This window comes from Leptodactylus fuscus, chromosome 3 (assembly GCF_031893055.1).
Source record: "Leptodactylus fuscus isolate aLepFus1 chromosome 3, aLepFus1.hap2, whole genome shotgun sequence".
Lineage (NCBI taxonomy): Eukaryota > Metazoa > Chordata > Amphibia > Anura > Leptodactylidae > Leptodactylus > Leptodactylus fuscus.
The window spans coordinates 2,830,724-2,846,730 of NC_134267.1; the positions used below are offsets into that span (position 1 = coordinate 2,830,724).

General features: G+C 45.1%; 1 protein-coding gene across 1 annotated transcript in view; it reads left to right on the top strand.

Moving 5' to 3' along the window:
- Positions 1-15,540, top strand: part of SERTAD2 (SERTA domain containing 2) — a 56,363-nt gene extending 40,823 nt beyond the window's left edge. The window contains exon 2 of the mRNA XM_075266960.1: positions 14,040-15,540. Coding sequence (XP_075123061.1) covers positions 14,044-14,988 — 945 coding nt within the window. The 5' untranslated portion in view covers positions 14,040-14,043 and the 3' untranslated portion in view covers positions 14,989-15,540. The remainder of the gene's footprint in view (positions 1-14,039) is intronic.
- Positions 15,541-16,007: the final 467 nt, after the last annotated feature.

Here is a 16,007-nt window from a genome sequence, read left to right on the forward strand (position 1 = left end):
TAAACAGCAAGCGCCGGCTCTGCCCTCTGGGCTCCAAATAGTACAGCATGCAACAAGGGAGAGGGAAGCAGTGCGAGGATGGAAACAGTAGTATCACGTTACAGCTCCAGAATATCGCTGGAACACATTAGCCGCCTCCACGCTATTAACTCCCTTTATAATTACATTGCTTATTTGTTAGAGAAGGGCTTGTCTTGCCTTCCAATTAACATGGATGTTACTGCTGGGACCAGCGACCAGGAAACGTGTGGCGGCTTTACATTCTCATAATTAGACTTCATTCCTAAAAAGTTCTTTCTAGACTCCTGGAATATCCATTACTGAGCTTCTTATTGTCGCTTCTTATGTCGCTATTATAGACGTTTGTTAGTGACGCAGGATATTTAGGTTTATTTTACTGCATTTGACCAGGTTGGACAGATCGGCCCGAGAACCTTCACCTTGGAGAGTCCTGCAGGGGTTCATGATATCAGGGACGCGATGGAATGAAGTGCGCCCTCTGCTGGATCCTGCACGACTTAGCACAGGGAGTATATAGTGTAAGGAGAGAGCAGAACATGGCACAGTGTCATAGAGATATATATATAGCACCAACATATTCAACAGCACTGTACAAAACATCACAAGCTCTGGGATCTGCACATATCACTAGATCAGTAAGATTTATCTTTTATTAGTTTAATTCTTTCACTTGGTGCAGGTACCGTACTGACCATCAATCTGGATTACCTACCTGATTTTGAGCACATTGGTTATTTCGGTTCAGTTATTATAGTATTTACAAGCTTTTACCTGCAGTTTCATTCGGGCCAAACGCCCAAACTGGAACTGCTATTATAGCCTATTATACTGTGTTACTCACCTCCCCTGGGCTCCAGAAATGCTCCGCATCCTCATTTTGGCCTCTTGCGTCCTCCAGATTGTCATCATTGACCACTGAGGCTTGTGATTGGGCCTCAGCAGTAACGTGGTGTTGTGACTCAAAGATGCGAGTGTCACAATGGTGTGCAACCCACGTGACCACTGAAATCATTCAGGAGGTCGGAAGAGGCCGGAGCCCAGGAGAGGTGAGTAACGCCGTTATGTTTGTCACCTTCCCTGGGTCTCTGTGTATTATACTTTGAGGTCTGAGGCCAGAATAGCAATTCCAGTTTGGATGTGTTTGGTCTAAACGAAACCACTGGGTGAACCTCACAAGCCAATCCCACGAGGTTCACCCCCATAGACTCCTGCACCCCAATCTAGAAATCAGCTGTATTTCCAGATGCAATAGATTACGAAGCTGGACTATAATGGGAGCAAATGGGAACTAATTAGAATCCCCCCTTGGGGTGAAGGTTATTAAAAGAGGAGCACGGCCTAAATAATCTGAATTGATCGTAATTGAGGAAAAATGGCTGATCAACCGTGATTTTGATTTTGGCCATAATAGCTCAGTCCTAATAATATAGAGGCATACATACATAGTATACACATATAGAGATACCTACATACATACTATACATATATAGAGATACATACATACATATAGACATACATACATACTATACATATATAGAGATACATACTATACACATATAGAGATACATACATACTATACATACATACATAGACATACTATACATACATATAGAGATACCTACATACATACTATACATATATAGAGATACATACTATACATATATAGAGATACATACTATACACATATAGAGATACATACATACTATACATACATACATAGACATACTCTACATACATATAGAGATACCTACATACATACTATACATATATAGAGATACATACTATACATATATAGACATACATACATATATAGAGATACATACTATACATACATACTATACATACATACTATACACATATAGATATATAATGATGTCATGCTCTATCTTGTGTTATTTAGCATCTGGACCTAATGAGAGAAGATTCCGTTAATAAGTCATTTTAATAGCGAGTCCATGAAATTTTGCATTTTGGGAATTTCGTGTAATTTGTTGCACTTCCTAATGGATTGTTCTGGGAATAGAAGTGATCGGGCCCTGTGCACACTGATCCCAGCGGAGAATTGTGCCGCTATGCTGAAGGCTCATGATGGACTAGTTGTCTGATATTACGGAGGGGTCTCATCACTCCCCCTTGTTTACAATTGTATTTTAGATTCCCTGTAAGTAGTGGATCCATTAACCATTTCAGATCCTTGCATTTACAAACTTTGTTAGTAGCCCTCCTATTGAAATCAATGGTATTGTAATTTGGGGGTGGGGGGGTCTTTTACCTGTATTAAAGGTTTTTTCTGGGTCTGTATTGATTGCTGTGGCCACTTCGCTACTTGCCGAGCACAGCGCCATTACTGGATATCACTGGACGTGAAGCTCAGTCTCACCATCCCAGACGACCTTTTTAAGAATCTAGTCATGGCAGAGATAAGCGGCGCCAGGCAGTGGTTTGTGCCACCATGGACGCTTCTCCATATCTCATTTGCGTTCAGATTATACGTTGACTTTCTGAGCATTTCTACTTGTATTTTAGACATAGTTCTATCCCTCTGCTAGCGAGGACCCCTGTGAGACCACCCTGGCTCTTTTCGAGGGATTTTTCTAATGGCACTCTCCCTTTATATGTGAGATTCTTAGTGTACATTCTGTGGACTCTGCACAGGGGCCAAACTCCATGAACGCAGATCCCTCCTTATAGTATATGGCACTAAGGCACAAACACTGTATCTAGGATCAGGTCAGAGCGGCCCCAAATAACCAGGGGCCGTCCCAGACTTAGCAGATTTATGGCTGGACATGTCCCTGTTTTGCACGGCTGCACACTACAGTCTCTTCTGGATATTCAGGCAGGGTTCACATGGTGCTTTTTATTGTTTTGAGTGATTGTCAGCTCTCGGACGGTTCTTTTGGCGCTGTCTTTCTCTTGAAGCCTCGCACATTGTCTATTCACGACGTATTCTTGTTTATTTGTGGAAAAAAAAAAACAAGCAAAACATAACTGGCTGCGTCTTATAGAGAGCGCCACCTAGTGTCAGATCAGGACAGTCATTATACGACCGCATCTTATAGGCCTTTAAAAATTGATGGCAGATCCTTAAAGGGATTATCCAGGCTAGAAATATGTCTGATCACTAATATCAGATGTGTGGGGGCCGGGCACCCCCATGGCTTAGCTGTTCTCATGGGGGGTCTATTTGCAACATTGTAACATAACATTGCAAAATTGTAACATGATAAATGACCGGTGATATTTGCAAGGACATGAATGCAGTGCGGAGATTTCTAGACGTCTGTTCCTTTTTTCAGGCTTTTTCTTGTTCTCCTTAAATCCTCTATACATGAAGAGAAAACCCGTTCTTGGAAAATGACGACAATTTCATAAAAGTTTTTTGCAAAGTGGAAAAAAAAATTGACCTTTTGCCCATATGTACTTATGAATAGGCTCTTGTGCTCCCATTTAAAGCGCCGGCCCTGCTTATTAAACAACACCCCTGGAACACTTCACTCTGTAAGCACAGTACGGTCATTCACATGGAGCCGCGAGTAAAAGCGAGGAATTAATGCTAAAGGTAACAGAGAACGTCTCACTTGTGGATGGAGAATCACCGGGGCAGCGCGGGGGGAGATAGGCCTGATAGGGGAGTCGTCAGGGATATGGAGTCGTATATGGCCGCAGCGTATAGGCAATAATGTAGGCTGGATCTCTGGTCGAGGTGTGACATCAAGTTCCTGGGCTTGTAATGGGGCCCCCTAACTATCTCGTGGTATATTTTACGTGGCAGAGGGACCTTTGGGGTCTTCTTAGGATCCAGGGCCGCCCGCTATAGCTACACTTCATGTCTAGTGTTACTTATAGTCCCAAACCCGATTGCCGATGTCACTGCAGTTACCTAAAACATTAAAGCAAGACGATGGCTAAGGTCCCACGTAGCAAACAAGCTGCAGGTTTCCTCTGCTGACTCTCTGCTTCCATTCTACCTATAGGGGAACCGCTGGCATTTCCATACCTATCATTGACATGTTGTGATTTCCAAAACCGCAAAGGATTTGGCCATCATAGCGTGTCCAAGGCGTGTATGGGGGCCACAGCCTTGAAAAGAATTTGTCAGGTCTCCAGACAAGGATATAAAAGCATATAACCTGCAGTTCCTATATCTCTATATGTCTCCACGTATACAGCTCCGGCCAGCAGGAAGGATCAGACCGATCTATGGGAGTAGAACTATCAGACTACGCAGGATTTGTTTGTAGTCTGTCACCGTGGAGACACGCAGGATTTTTACTCGTTACTCCTTGTACTTGTTTTATATTTTTGTAGAACAATGCAAACTGGTTGCAGTCGTGCACACGGCCTTTCATGATCTTTCTCCTACAATAAACCACACAGCTTGCAGACCGACCATTTCCTATAGAACAGGTGGATTCTGCGCGCAGTTGATGTCAGCACCTCCCGGGATTGTCTAGTCAGCGGCTTTCGCTGCAGTTTAACTCTTTGCTAACCTCTGCATCATTTGCATCTGTATCCGGGTACTGGAGAATTTCTTTACATGACATATCGCTGTGCGCGCCCATCATGGATTATATTCCGCCCACATCTTGTAGCATAGATTTATGAATCCATGTATTGTATGTATATATTATTAATGTATTAGTATTGGGATTAATATCACACAGAGCTGTAGGTGATCTGGGGAATACTGTATGGATGAATCTCTGCTTCAGGGGTAAGTGCACCGTGACAAGGACTTGTAGTAAATGCATTAGGACCATTACACATAAGCATTCTCCCTCCTACTCCAGGATCTTCTTATGATACTTGACTAGATGTTAATGCATTGACTCCAGGGCTTTATGGTGTTTTATTTACCCCGGGGTTATCAGATGTTTTGCAAATATAGCAAAATTGCAAGAGGATATTGTCAATGAAGGGGTTGTATAGGGTTAGCAAAACATGGCTGCTTTTTTTTCCCAAAAATAGTACTATACCTGGCTTCAGGTTGTGTCAGTCCCATTCACTTTAATGAACTTGAACTGTAATACCAGACACAACCTGTGGACCAGTGTGGCACTGTTTCTTAAGGAAAGCATAAAGCCTCCACCATGGCTGCTATGAAACCAACGAAGACCCGAGGACAAACTCAAGTAGGATGGGTTATGTATATAGTGGGTAGGGTCGGTCTTGCCGCCATAGTGTCAGAGGGTCCTCCGGGTGGCCAAAGTTCTATAATGCAATAATGGGCCCAGAGGAACAACTCGGTTATGTTTCCTATACTACTAAAGGGAATCTGACGTGATAGGCCAGGATATCAAACCAGTCCTGCCGATACGTATCTTAGGGTCACCTATATCCGTGTTTTCCCCGTGAATTTCTGCCTCTGCTCCTGAGATCTCAATATGTAAATGAGCTCTTTAGAGGTTCAGATTGTGGCCTCTAACTTCTGGGACTGATCAGCTGCTTGCATGGGCCATAGTACCCGCGTGACCCTGTGACCTCTTCACTCCATCTGTACAATATCAGGGGTGCAATGTAACAAGAGCTTCATCCCATTCTCTTCTATGGGAAAGGTTGTAATTATTTTGCATACAATGTAAACAGTGCAGAGGTCACGGCACCTTCATGCTGAGCAGTGGGGGGCCTGGATGTGGGACCCCCACTAACCTCTTACTGAATAGGTCAGCTTATGCACAACTAGTGACCTCAGCCTAAGCCCCCAGTCTTGTATGGGGGGGGGGGGGTCTCACTTTTACGGACACATAATTGAAAGTCTACCAATAATTCTTTGCCTGTCCTAGCGCTCTTTGGCTGCAGAATGGAGGCGACGTCTGATTAGGGTTCTAACCTTTCCATGCTGAAGTCAGTGGGTTGGAAATCTTTATTCATTAGTCCGAAGGCTACGAGGGAAAGGCTCAGCGCAGCGGATAAATGGCCACGGTCTGAAAATTTATAGGGCTAGTAAACAATATAAAGGAGGGAATAGGAGGAGACATAATATTTGTTTCAATGCAAAATGGCCTTTGATCGGACGCCATGAAACGCCAATACAGGCCGGGCAACGCTTTATATTCTAATGAACTTCAGCAAAACACTTGACCTTTCTGTCTGACAATTGCAATGGTGTCACATCAGAGGCGTGTGGGTTTATTGGGCGATTATACACACATGAATTGATTTCCTATTATGTAATTTGCTTAAACAAAATGAACAGGAGCCATTGATTATCCCATTGTACATAATTCATACTGCTCCGCCATATACCAGGGCACTGCCATATACCAGGGCACTGCCATATACCAGGGCGCTGCCATATACCAGGGTGCTGCCATATACCACGGCGCTGCCATATACCACGGCGCTGCCATATACCACGTCACTGTACAGAGCGGTCACAGGCGCCCGTCCATGTTACTCCATCACAAAGGTGAACATTTCTGTCTTCCTCATAACTCTGAAAATAGTTGCAAATTAATCTGCACAGTCGCAACGAATCAATAGAAGAAGCCATAGAGGTGGTGGCAGCTGTGAGACGTCTATCACCGCCATTGTCGCCAATTATTTATCACTTTACCTCTTCTTCTGGATCCGAGCTGCTGACAGATCTGTTTACTACTTAGTTTCTATGTGTGAAGAAAAAAAAAATCACTTGTCGATGATTCACCCGATGGAAGATATGGAAATATTTACATCTAATTCTCAAAGAAAATGTCTTCAGTATGTAATTCTCTGAAGAAACTGATTATTTGCTCTGCACCATAGGGCCGGTCTTACGGTAGGTTCACATCTGAGTCCACATTACTGTTTGAGGGTCTGCTTGAGGACCCCTCGAATGGAAACCTAATCCACTTAAAAAAGGGGTTACTCTCAGAAACCTGCGGAGCCTATAGAAGAGTGTTGTCGAACCTTTTAGAGTGCCTAAATTTCAACCCAAAACCCACAAATTTATCACAAAGTGCCAACACGGCAATTTAACCTTAATATTGTGCGGATCCACAATTGCACACAATTACAGACCTGCAAAATATGGTCATACAAGCTTTCTGCTTCACAGTGATCCCCACACAGTACAATCTGCTGCACAGTGGTCCCCACACAGTATAATCTGCTGCACAGTGGCCTCCACACAGTATAATCTGCTGCACAGTGGCCCCCACACAGTATAATCTGCTGCACAGTGGCCCCCACACAGTATAAGCAGCTGCACAGTGGCCCCCACACAGTATAATCTGCTGCACAGTGGCCCCCACACAGTACAATCAGCTCCACAGTGGCCCCCACACAGTATTATGTGCTACACAGTGGCCCCCACACAGTACAATCAGCTCCACAGTGGCCCCCACACAGTATAATCTGCTGCACAGTGGCCCCCACACAATACAATCTGCTCAACAGTGACCCCCACACAGTATAATCTGCTGCACAGTCGCCCCCACACAGTATAATCTGCTCCACAGTGGCCCCCACACAGTATAATCTGCTCCACAGTGGCCCCCACACAATACAATCTGCTCAACAGTGACCCCCACACAGTATAATCTGCTGCACAGTGGCCCCCCCACAGTACAATCAGCTCCACAGTGGCCCCCACACAGTATAATCAGCTCCACAGTGGCCCCCACACAGTACAATCTGCTGCACAGTGGCCCCCACACAGTACAATCTGCTGCACAGTGGCCCCCACACAGTACAATCTGCTGCACAGTGGCCCCCACACAGTACAATCAGCTCCACAGTGACCCCCACACAGTACAATCTGCTCCACAGTGGCCCCCACACAGTACAACCTGCTCCACAGTGGCCCACACACAGTGCAATCTGCTGCACAGTGGTCCCCACACAGTACAATCTGCTGCACAGTGGTCCCCACACAGTATAATCTGCTCCATAGTGGCCCCCACACAGTATAATCTGCTGCACAGTGGCCTCCACACAGTATAATCTGCTGCACAGTGGCCCCCACACAGTATAATCTGCTGCACAGTGGCCCCCACACAGTATAAGCAGCTGCACAGTGGCCCCCACACAGTATAATCTGCTGCACAGTGGCCCCCACACAGTACAATCAGCTCCACAGTGGCCCCCACACAGTATTATGTGCTCCACAGTGGCCCCCACACAGTACAATCAGCTCCACAGTGGCCCCCACACAGTACAATCAGCTCCACAGTGGTCCCCACACAGTATAATCTGCTGCACAGTGGCCCCCACACAATACAATCTGCTCAACAGTGACCCCCACACAGTATAATCTTCTGCACAGTGGCCCCCACACAGTATAATCTGCTCCACAGTGGCCCCCACACAGTATAATCTGCTCCACAGTGGCCCCCACACAATACAATCTGCTCAACAGTGACCCCCACACAGTACAATCAGCTCCACAGTGGCCCCCCCACAGTACAATCAGCTCCACAGTGGCCCCCACACAGTATAATCAGCTCCACAGTGGCCCCCACACAGTACAATCTGCTGCACAGTGGCCCCCACACAGTACAATCTGCTGCACAGTGGCCCCCACACAGTATAATCTGCTCCACAGTGGCCCCCACACAGTATAATCTGCTGCACGGTGGTCCCCACACAGTACAATTTGCTCCATGGTGGCCCCCACACAGTATAGTCTGTTCCATGGATGGGTGCCCAAAAAGAGGACTCTGAGTGCCACTTCTGGCACCCGTGCCTTAGGTGCGCCATCATGGCTATAGAATATAATGGGGTTCGCCTGGTGCTGAAACGCAGCACTTTTGTTTCCGCATTTTTAAAGGGGATTGGGGAACAGAGACAGGGCGCAGGTGTGAACTAAGGCTTAGGCTGCATGCACATGTCCGAGCGTGCAGGGGGGGGGCATTTTATATAGCAGAATGCACTCAGATGACATTGACTCATATCCCACAGACTTCAATGGGGGGGTCCGTCCTACTCTATAATCATCAGAATGGAGTGGAGCAACAGCCCCTCCCCTCTTCATCAGGAGAGACATGGCCGCACCCTCAGCCATATGCCTGAAACCTTAGGCCTTATCCACATAGTGTGACGTCCATCTATAAGGCCAGGTCCAGACGTGCACTGCACCGGCATCCAGTCGCAACACTCCGATCCGGATTAGGCCCAAATGAATGGTCCTAAGAGCATGTCGCTTCTTTTATATGGGAGCCGAAACAAATGGCTCCCAAAAAAAAAAAGAACTAACCAGCTCCCATTGATTTCAATGGGAGCCATTTTTTTGGTCAAGATTTTGAGGCGGATCCAGCCTCAAAATCCTGACCAAAATACCCCGTGTGAACTCCGCCTAACACAATGAGAGTGAATAAGTATATTCTCAAGGCCGCTTATATGATGGATAGAAAAAAGTGTGAGGTAATAAAAAAAGAAGTTGTAGATTTGTCCATTTTAATGGATCCGCGTAAAAATGAAGCCAATATTCTGCTATCCTATATTATCCATAGACTTCTTTGCTTTTTGCAGCCTGACCTGGTACGGCACCTTGGAATACATTTATTCTAGAAATATCTGTGGGTAGATCCCAGAGCACAGTTTTGTCATCTTTCCGTGACTTGAGGGCTTTGTATACGTTTGGACAATCCCTAATCCAGTGACGCCCCATCTCGTTACCATAGTGGGAATCGGGCAGGTTTCTCCCCTCTTGGGGAATTTGTACAAGTATCTCCTCCCTGTTGTTGCAGTGATTCCTATCACCATATTCTGGGTAACCCCTGACCACAGACCCTGCTTGGGGGGGAAACTGTTCTAGTCCTTGTGGGCGCATTGCTCTCGCTGATGGACTGACCCTATAGTATATATCCCCTATATATCCATACAAGCTGAAGAGCCCCATTGTTTGATGAGACGTTTTTCTTTCCAGTATACAGGGAACACAACAAGCGGCTTCTATGAACGTCTTCTCGCCTCTTCTTGGGCAGGGAAATCCCTGATTAAGTCACTTGGAATTTTTTTTTTTACTGATGGAATCCACCTCCGATGTAAAGGAGTTCTCTACTGTGGACAATCCCTACTTGGGATATGACAAAAAGATGAACACAGTGGGTTCCCCTGTTGGGACCCCCATGATCACCTGTAACTTCGTGGCGTCTATTCAGTTTCCCTGCAGCGCCTCCACAGGTGAGATGTTGCATTACACAGTGCACGTTCCAATCAGTGGGGTGTTTGGAGGACTTGTCCTGTCCTCAGTATACAGAGACCCTCTGACCAACAGATGAGGGTCCTGAACAGGGGACTTACATCTCGTTACATGGAAATAGGGTTTTCTAATCGAGACGATCCGTTTGAAGCTAAAATGATAAGATCTCATGTAACACAGAATTTTATGGTTTTTATTATGATGAGATTTTTTGCATTTTTCAAGGGGTCCAACAATCCAACAGAGACTGAACACAGCAGCCCCTGTACTGTATACCGAGCGCAGCACCATCACTATCGGGGATCAGTCGCTCCAGGCCCCCTAAATGGTACAGAGGAAAGAGGGGCCCTATTACAGATTTTGCACTGGGGCCCAGGAGCTTTGCGCTTCGTCTCTGGGGGGCGCTGCAGGTTTCCATTGAGTAATGTGTCGCTATAACCTGAATGTCACATTTTATGATATAATGTTGTGGATTACGGTAGAAAACACTGGGTGCTGACTAAGACTGAATGTGACCTTGGTGGAGACTGTTGTGACTACTGAAGATATTAGACCCTTCTTCACCGAGTTTTCCTTTTAACCTCTTACCTACCAGATGTTCCTGTCATATTGGCTGTATACAGCAGATTGCTTTCTCCTTATATCTGACAGCGTGCCATTATGGGATGTACGGCTGACAGTGACCATATATCATGGAGGTAGCAAAGTAAATAACTATACAGTAAAGCATGGTGTACATGGCCGACATATGGATTCATAGTGTATGGATGTGTAATGGGGCTCCTTTAGGCTGCAGCCCATATCTCTCCAATTTAATACAGAGACACAATGGGGAGATTTATGGAGACCATTGTTTTCCTGTCTCCTGATGTCATAGTTTACATGTGATGTCTGCGGACACGCCACCGGGCCATATACCTGCACTGCAGTCTATACGGGCTCATACCCAGCATAGATTTCAGGCATCATTCAAGCCTGTTTTCTGGCATAAATGGTAATAAATCTGCTGCAGTCAATGTTCCCCTGCCCGGCATGCACTCACATTGCGTCTTTTCAGAAAGTGGCATGTGTGGTATAAGAATGCCAGTTGCAGCATTTTGCATCGCAGAGGTTTGCAACTTTTTATGCCAGAATATTGGCGTGGAATAATAACACATTGCACCTTGAGATTTTTTAATCTTATGTTTCTCTATACCACTAGCTGCCATATTAGACAGGGTATTATTGCTCTTAGGGGAGAATACGGAGGCGCCCAGGCTTCACACTGGTCTGTAAGGACTTCTCCCCTGCACAACACTTATCACATATCCACAGAGTAGGGGGAGTCCATGCCCCCCCCCCCCATTATAATGGAGTGATGGTTACACACGTGTGCTGCCATACAGTGCTATAGAGCTCCCTGACAGAGCCAAGTACAGAGCTCAGTTATGTCCTTCAGTCCCATTGAGTTGACTGGAGAGGCCACATGCAAACGCAACCACCCCATTCAATAGGGAGACCCAGAGCTCCTGTTCTCATCATTGGTGGTCCCTGCAGGCAGACCCTATAGATGGGTAGTAAGTGTTATTTGTGGAAAAATCCATTCAACAAAGGCGTTATTCATAGTCTGGCACTAGTTTTACCCTTCATGGGTGCAACTACCAGGGTAACAGACACAGCAGATAAGGAGGCCCATCAGCTATGAGGTCCGTAGGGTGGAGATGCTGCAGGACATTATTGCACCTACCACTAGGGGCCTGGACTCCGTAGGTTCTGTAGAAGACAACCCTATTTAGACGAGTCTTTGGAGCCCATTATTGTACTTACCACTAGTGGCCTGGGCTCCATAGGTTCTGTAGAAGACAACCCTATTTAGTTGAGTCTTTGGAGCCCATTACTGCACTTACCACTAGTGGTCTGGACTCCATAGGTTCTGTAGAAGACAACCCTATTTAGTTGAGTCTTTGGAGCCCATTACTGCACTTACCACTAGTGGTCTGGACTCCATAGGTTCTGTAGAAGACAACCCTATTTAGTTGAGTCTTTGGAGCCCATTATTGTACTTACCACTAGTGGCCTGGGCTCCATAGGTTCTGTAGAAGACAACCCTATTTAGTTGAGTCTTTGGAGCCCATTATTGTACTTACCACTAGTGGCCTGGGCTCCATAGGTTCTGTAGAAGACAACCCTATTTAGATGAGTCTTTGGAGCCCATTATTGTACTTACCACTAATGATATGTAACTTGCAAAATGTTTAAGTGTTTTTGACTTTGAGGAACGTTCAGAGCTGCTAAACCAATAAGGAGCATAAACACATGTCTATTTGCTGGGTTCAGTCTCCACATATGAGTCTCTTTGTGCAGCAGATGTCATTGCATTGTGAATACGAGAACCATCGCTGCAGTTAATCTTTTCCAAACCTCTCTGGGGACAGACAAGTGAAGTGTCAGGATCACTGCGAAAGCTTTGGCTACAAGAGGAGTATCTCCTGCTCCTTAGAATAGAGCGCATTCCCATTCCCACGACACAAGTATGATTTCATGATTATCAGGTTAACTCTTTCTCTACAAACACCAGGTAAAACCTAGACTCGATCGGGCACCGAAGGCGTTTTTGAACAGATGGTTCAGGAGGGGGTACCATGTGTCCTTAGGGAGACATCTCCTTTGTCCGGCCACTGTGTAGAGTCTTACAGACAACACATGGTCTATTAGGAATTCTGGGAAAAAGAATATAGATAAATTCTCCTTGATGGAAAAAGGAAAACTCACTCTAGCACCGCCTTTTGTAAGGTCACTACCTATAAATCAATGCCTGGTTACATTAATTTGGATTAAAGCTAAACCAGATAATCTTCTCCAAAAGGAAGAGCCCCAACTATAGAAAGCAGTTTCAGAGTCGTTGTCATCATCTGTGTGAAGCAGAGTACAGGTTTGGCTAGGTGAGAGATCGCGGATGTGATACAGAAGGAGCGGCCCTAAGGCTGTCACCTACCCATACAAATACAGTTGTTTGTAGATGGGGCTCTCTGCCTTTCAGAGGAAAATTTCTGGTGTGGCGATAATTCCAGACAGTGTCTTTATACTTCTTAGAAAATGAAGCATTGATCCATATGGAGCTATCTTCCAAAAGGTGGGGCTAGAGCAAGTTTTACTCTTTCCATCATGGAGAAGGTATTTGCAGACTCCTTCTACAGGTCGTTGTGATTTCATACAACTTATCCTTCATCTGAAAATGATTTTTCACTTTTTGACCTTTCCACTTTTTTTATATTTATAATCTGCAAAAATTTCAAGTAAACCAACAAAACAATTGCAAAATGACTTGTAGAATGAGCAGATGACTGTAGACTCCGGCCTTGTGGTAGACCGCTTACTATTGTTGTTTATATCACATATCACTTGTTTTTTCAGTTGTAGAATAAAGAAGCTCAAAACTGAGAAGATTGAAACCACATGGTCAGATCTAGACAAGTCACTGCAACCATAATTCTCAACCAATCTACCCAAACACATAAGATCTCCTGACCCCCTTATACACATCGTCTTGTGATTATTATATTAATCCCATGGTTCTGTACATTATTAGATTAATTCCATGGTGCAGCACAGTTTAAGGTGGACTGGAGGAGGACAAGAATATTTGCCAGGAGGCCATGGAGAGTAGGTTCGGTACCTCTACATCTAATATATATTACCAGCCTTTGTGCCATACTAGGTGTCTATCATGTTCTCTGAGATCTTCTGTACGGCTACAGCCATGGCCATTCTTTCTGTTGACCAATAAATACAATATGGCTTCCATCCACTTAATCTTGCAGAATTTTACCAAATCTGGTCGTTCCGATCACAGAAGACAATTGCACCTTGCCCGTGGTCTCACCTTCTCGTTCTTCTGCCTTTTGTCTTTCAGATATATGTTGGCTAAACCGGGAAAGCGAAAGTTTGACGAGCATGAAGATGGGCTGGAAGGCAAAGTGGTGTCTCCAACAGACGGGCCATCGAAAGTATCGTACACTCTACAGCGCCAGACTATCTTCAACATTTCCCTTATGAAACTCTACAACCACAGGCCACTGACGGAGCCAAGCTTGCAGAAAACAGTTTTAATTAATAACATGTTGAGACGGATTCAGGAGGAGCTAAAACAAGAAGGCAGCTTGAAGCCCGTGTTTATTAGCACGTCCCAGTCTTCGGATCCTCTCGGTGACTCGTACCAGGAGGCTCAGCCTGCGTTCAGCCATCTCAACTCCCAGCCTTTGCAACCCACTGACTTACTAAGCACTACACCACTAGAGTCTTGCCTCACTCCTGCCTCTCTGCTTGAGGAGGACACGTATTGCACTTCCCAAACAGTCCAGCAGAACCTTTCGAGCAGCAGATTACCACCACCGCCTCCACCTCCTCTCGTCCAGCCAGTAAAGGACAGTTTCTCCTCCGCATTGGATGAAATCGAGGAGCTGTGTCCATCGTCTACCTCCATAGAGGCAGCTGCAGAAGCAGCCGAGCATCTAAAAGATGAACCTGTTGCAGCAGGAACCCTTAAGCCTGAGGGAACACAAGAGAATAGAACAAGCGAGCCAAAACTAATGGATTCTCTTCCAGGGAATTTCGAATTAACAACCTCCACCGGCTTTCTTACAGACCTAACTTTAGACGATATCCTTTTTTCTGACATTGACACGTCCATGTACGATTTTGACCCTTGCACATCCAATACCGGAGCAGCCTCTAAAATGGCGCCTGATGAACTCCTCAAAACTTTGTCTCCTTATAGCAACCAACCGGTCACCCCAAATCAGCCTTTCAAGATGGACCTTACAGAACTAGATCATATCATGGAGGTTTTGGTTGGTTCCTAAGACAACTCTGCAAACTCCTCGACTCCTTACCCCAAGATTCACAGCACTGTGCATGCATTTTGCCTTTTTTTGGAATACAAAAAAGGATCCAGTTTAGATATTGCATTACGCTGTATTGGAGTGCCTTCTGTAGGACCCCCGTGGAGAGACTTTATAAGTCCGTCTCCAGGGATGGTCCTACCACAGTCCACTGAAGATTTCATACAAACTATGAAGTGACGACTTAAACATCACGTTGAGTTGTCCGTGTATAAGCACAAGAGTTACGTTGGGGAACGCTGTAAATTGCATGTGCATAACTCTCTATTTTTTCAATAAGGTTTATTGCAAGAGTTAAATTTTATTATTTAGGTAATCAGAACCCCCCCCCCCCTTTTTTTTTTTTTTGGCATTTTAGGTTGGGAGGAAAAATTGGAGGCATTAATTACTGCTTTTTCAGTAAGAATTGCATATACAGTCCCCGGCTGCTTAGATCCCCTCTGCCCAAATGTTTTTTTTTATATTTTTGTACAGATTCTGTCATTTATTATATTGTTTTTTTAGAAAAGGAAAAAAAAAAAAAGAGAAAAAAAATGTGCGGAGACAAGTCATGTTTCACGCGACAAAGTCATTTTTAATAGGATTTGCGTATATGAGTTCCCTTCCTGAATGAGATGTCCAATGTTGGTCCCGACCTTTATCTCTGGGTTCTGCAGTCTCTGGCCCGAGCTGTATCGTAAAGGCGATGGGGTAACGGCCCGGTGAGGTGCAAAAATGTCAACGAATTGGCAAATATTCTGCTCACCCTGCAGAAAGTATTATCTCCTAACCTACCTGTGCGCTTACATTTGGGTCACAGGCCTTGACGTAATCTCTAATTCTCTCCACGTGGTCCCTGACGATTTCTAGAGTATCGAACTTGCATGGATAGTTAGAATGCGGCTCCTTAAAACGAACAAAAAGTTAAAGTTTTCACTCGTCTATACTACAAGGATTACGGCTGCGTGGCGTTATTGTCACCAATACAGTTTCATGGAAAT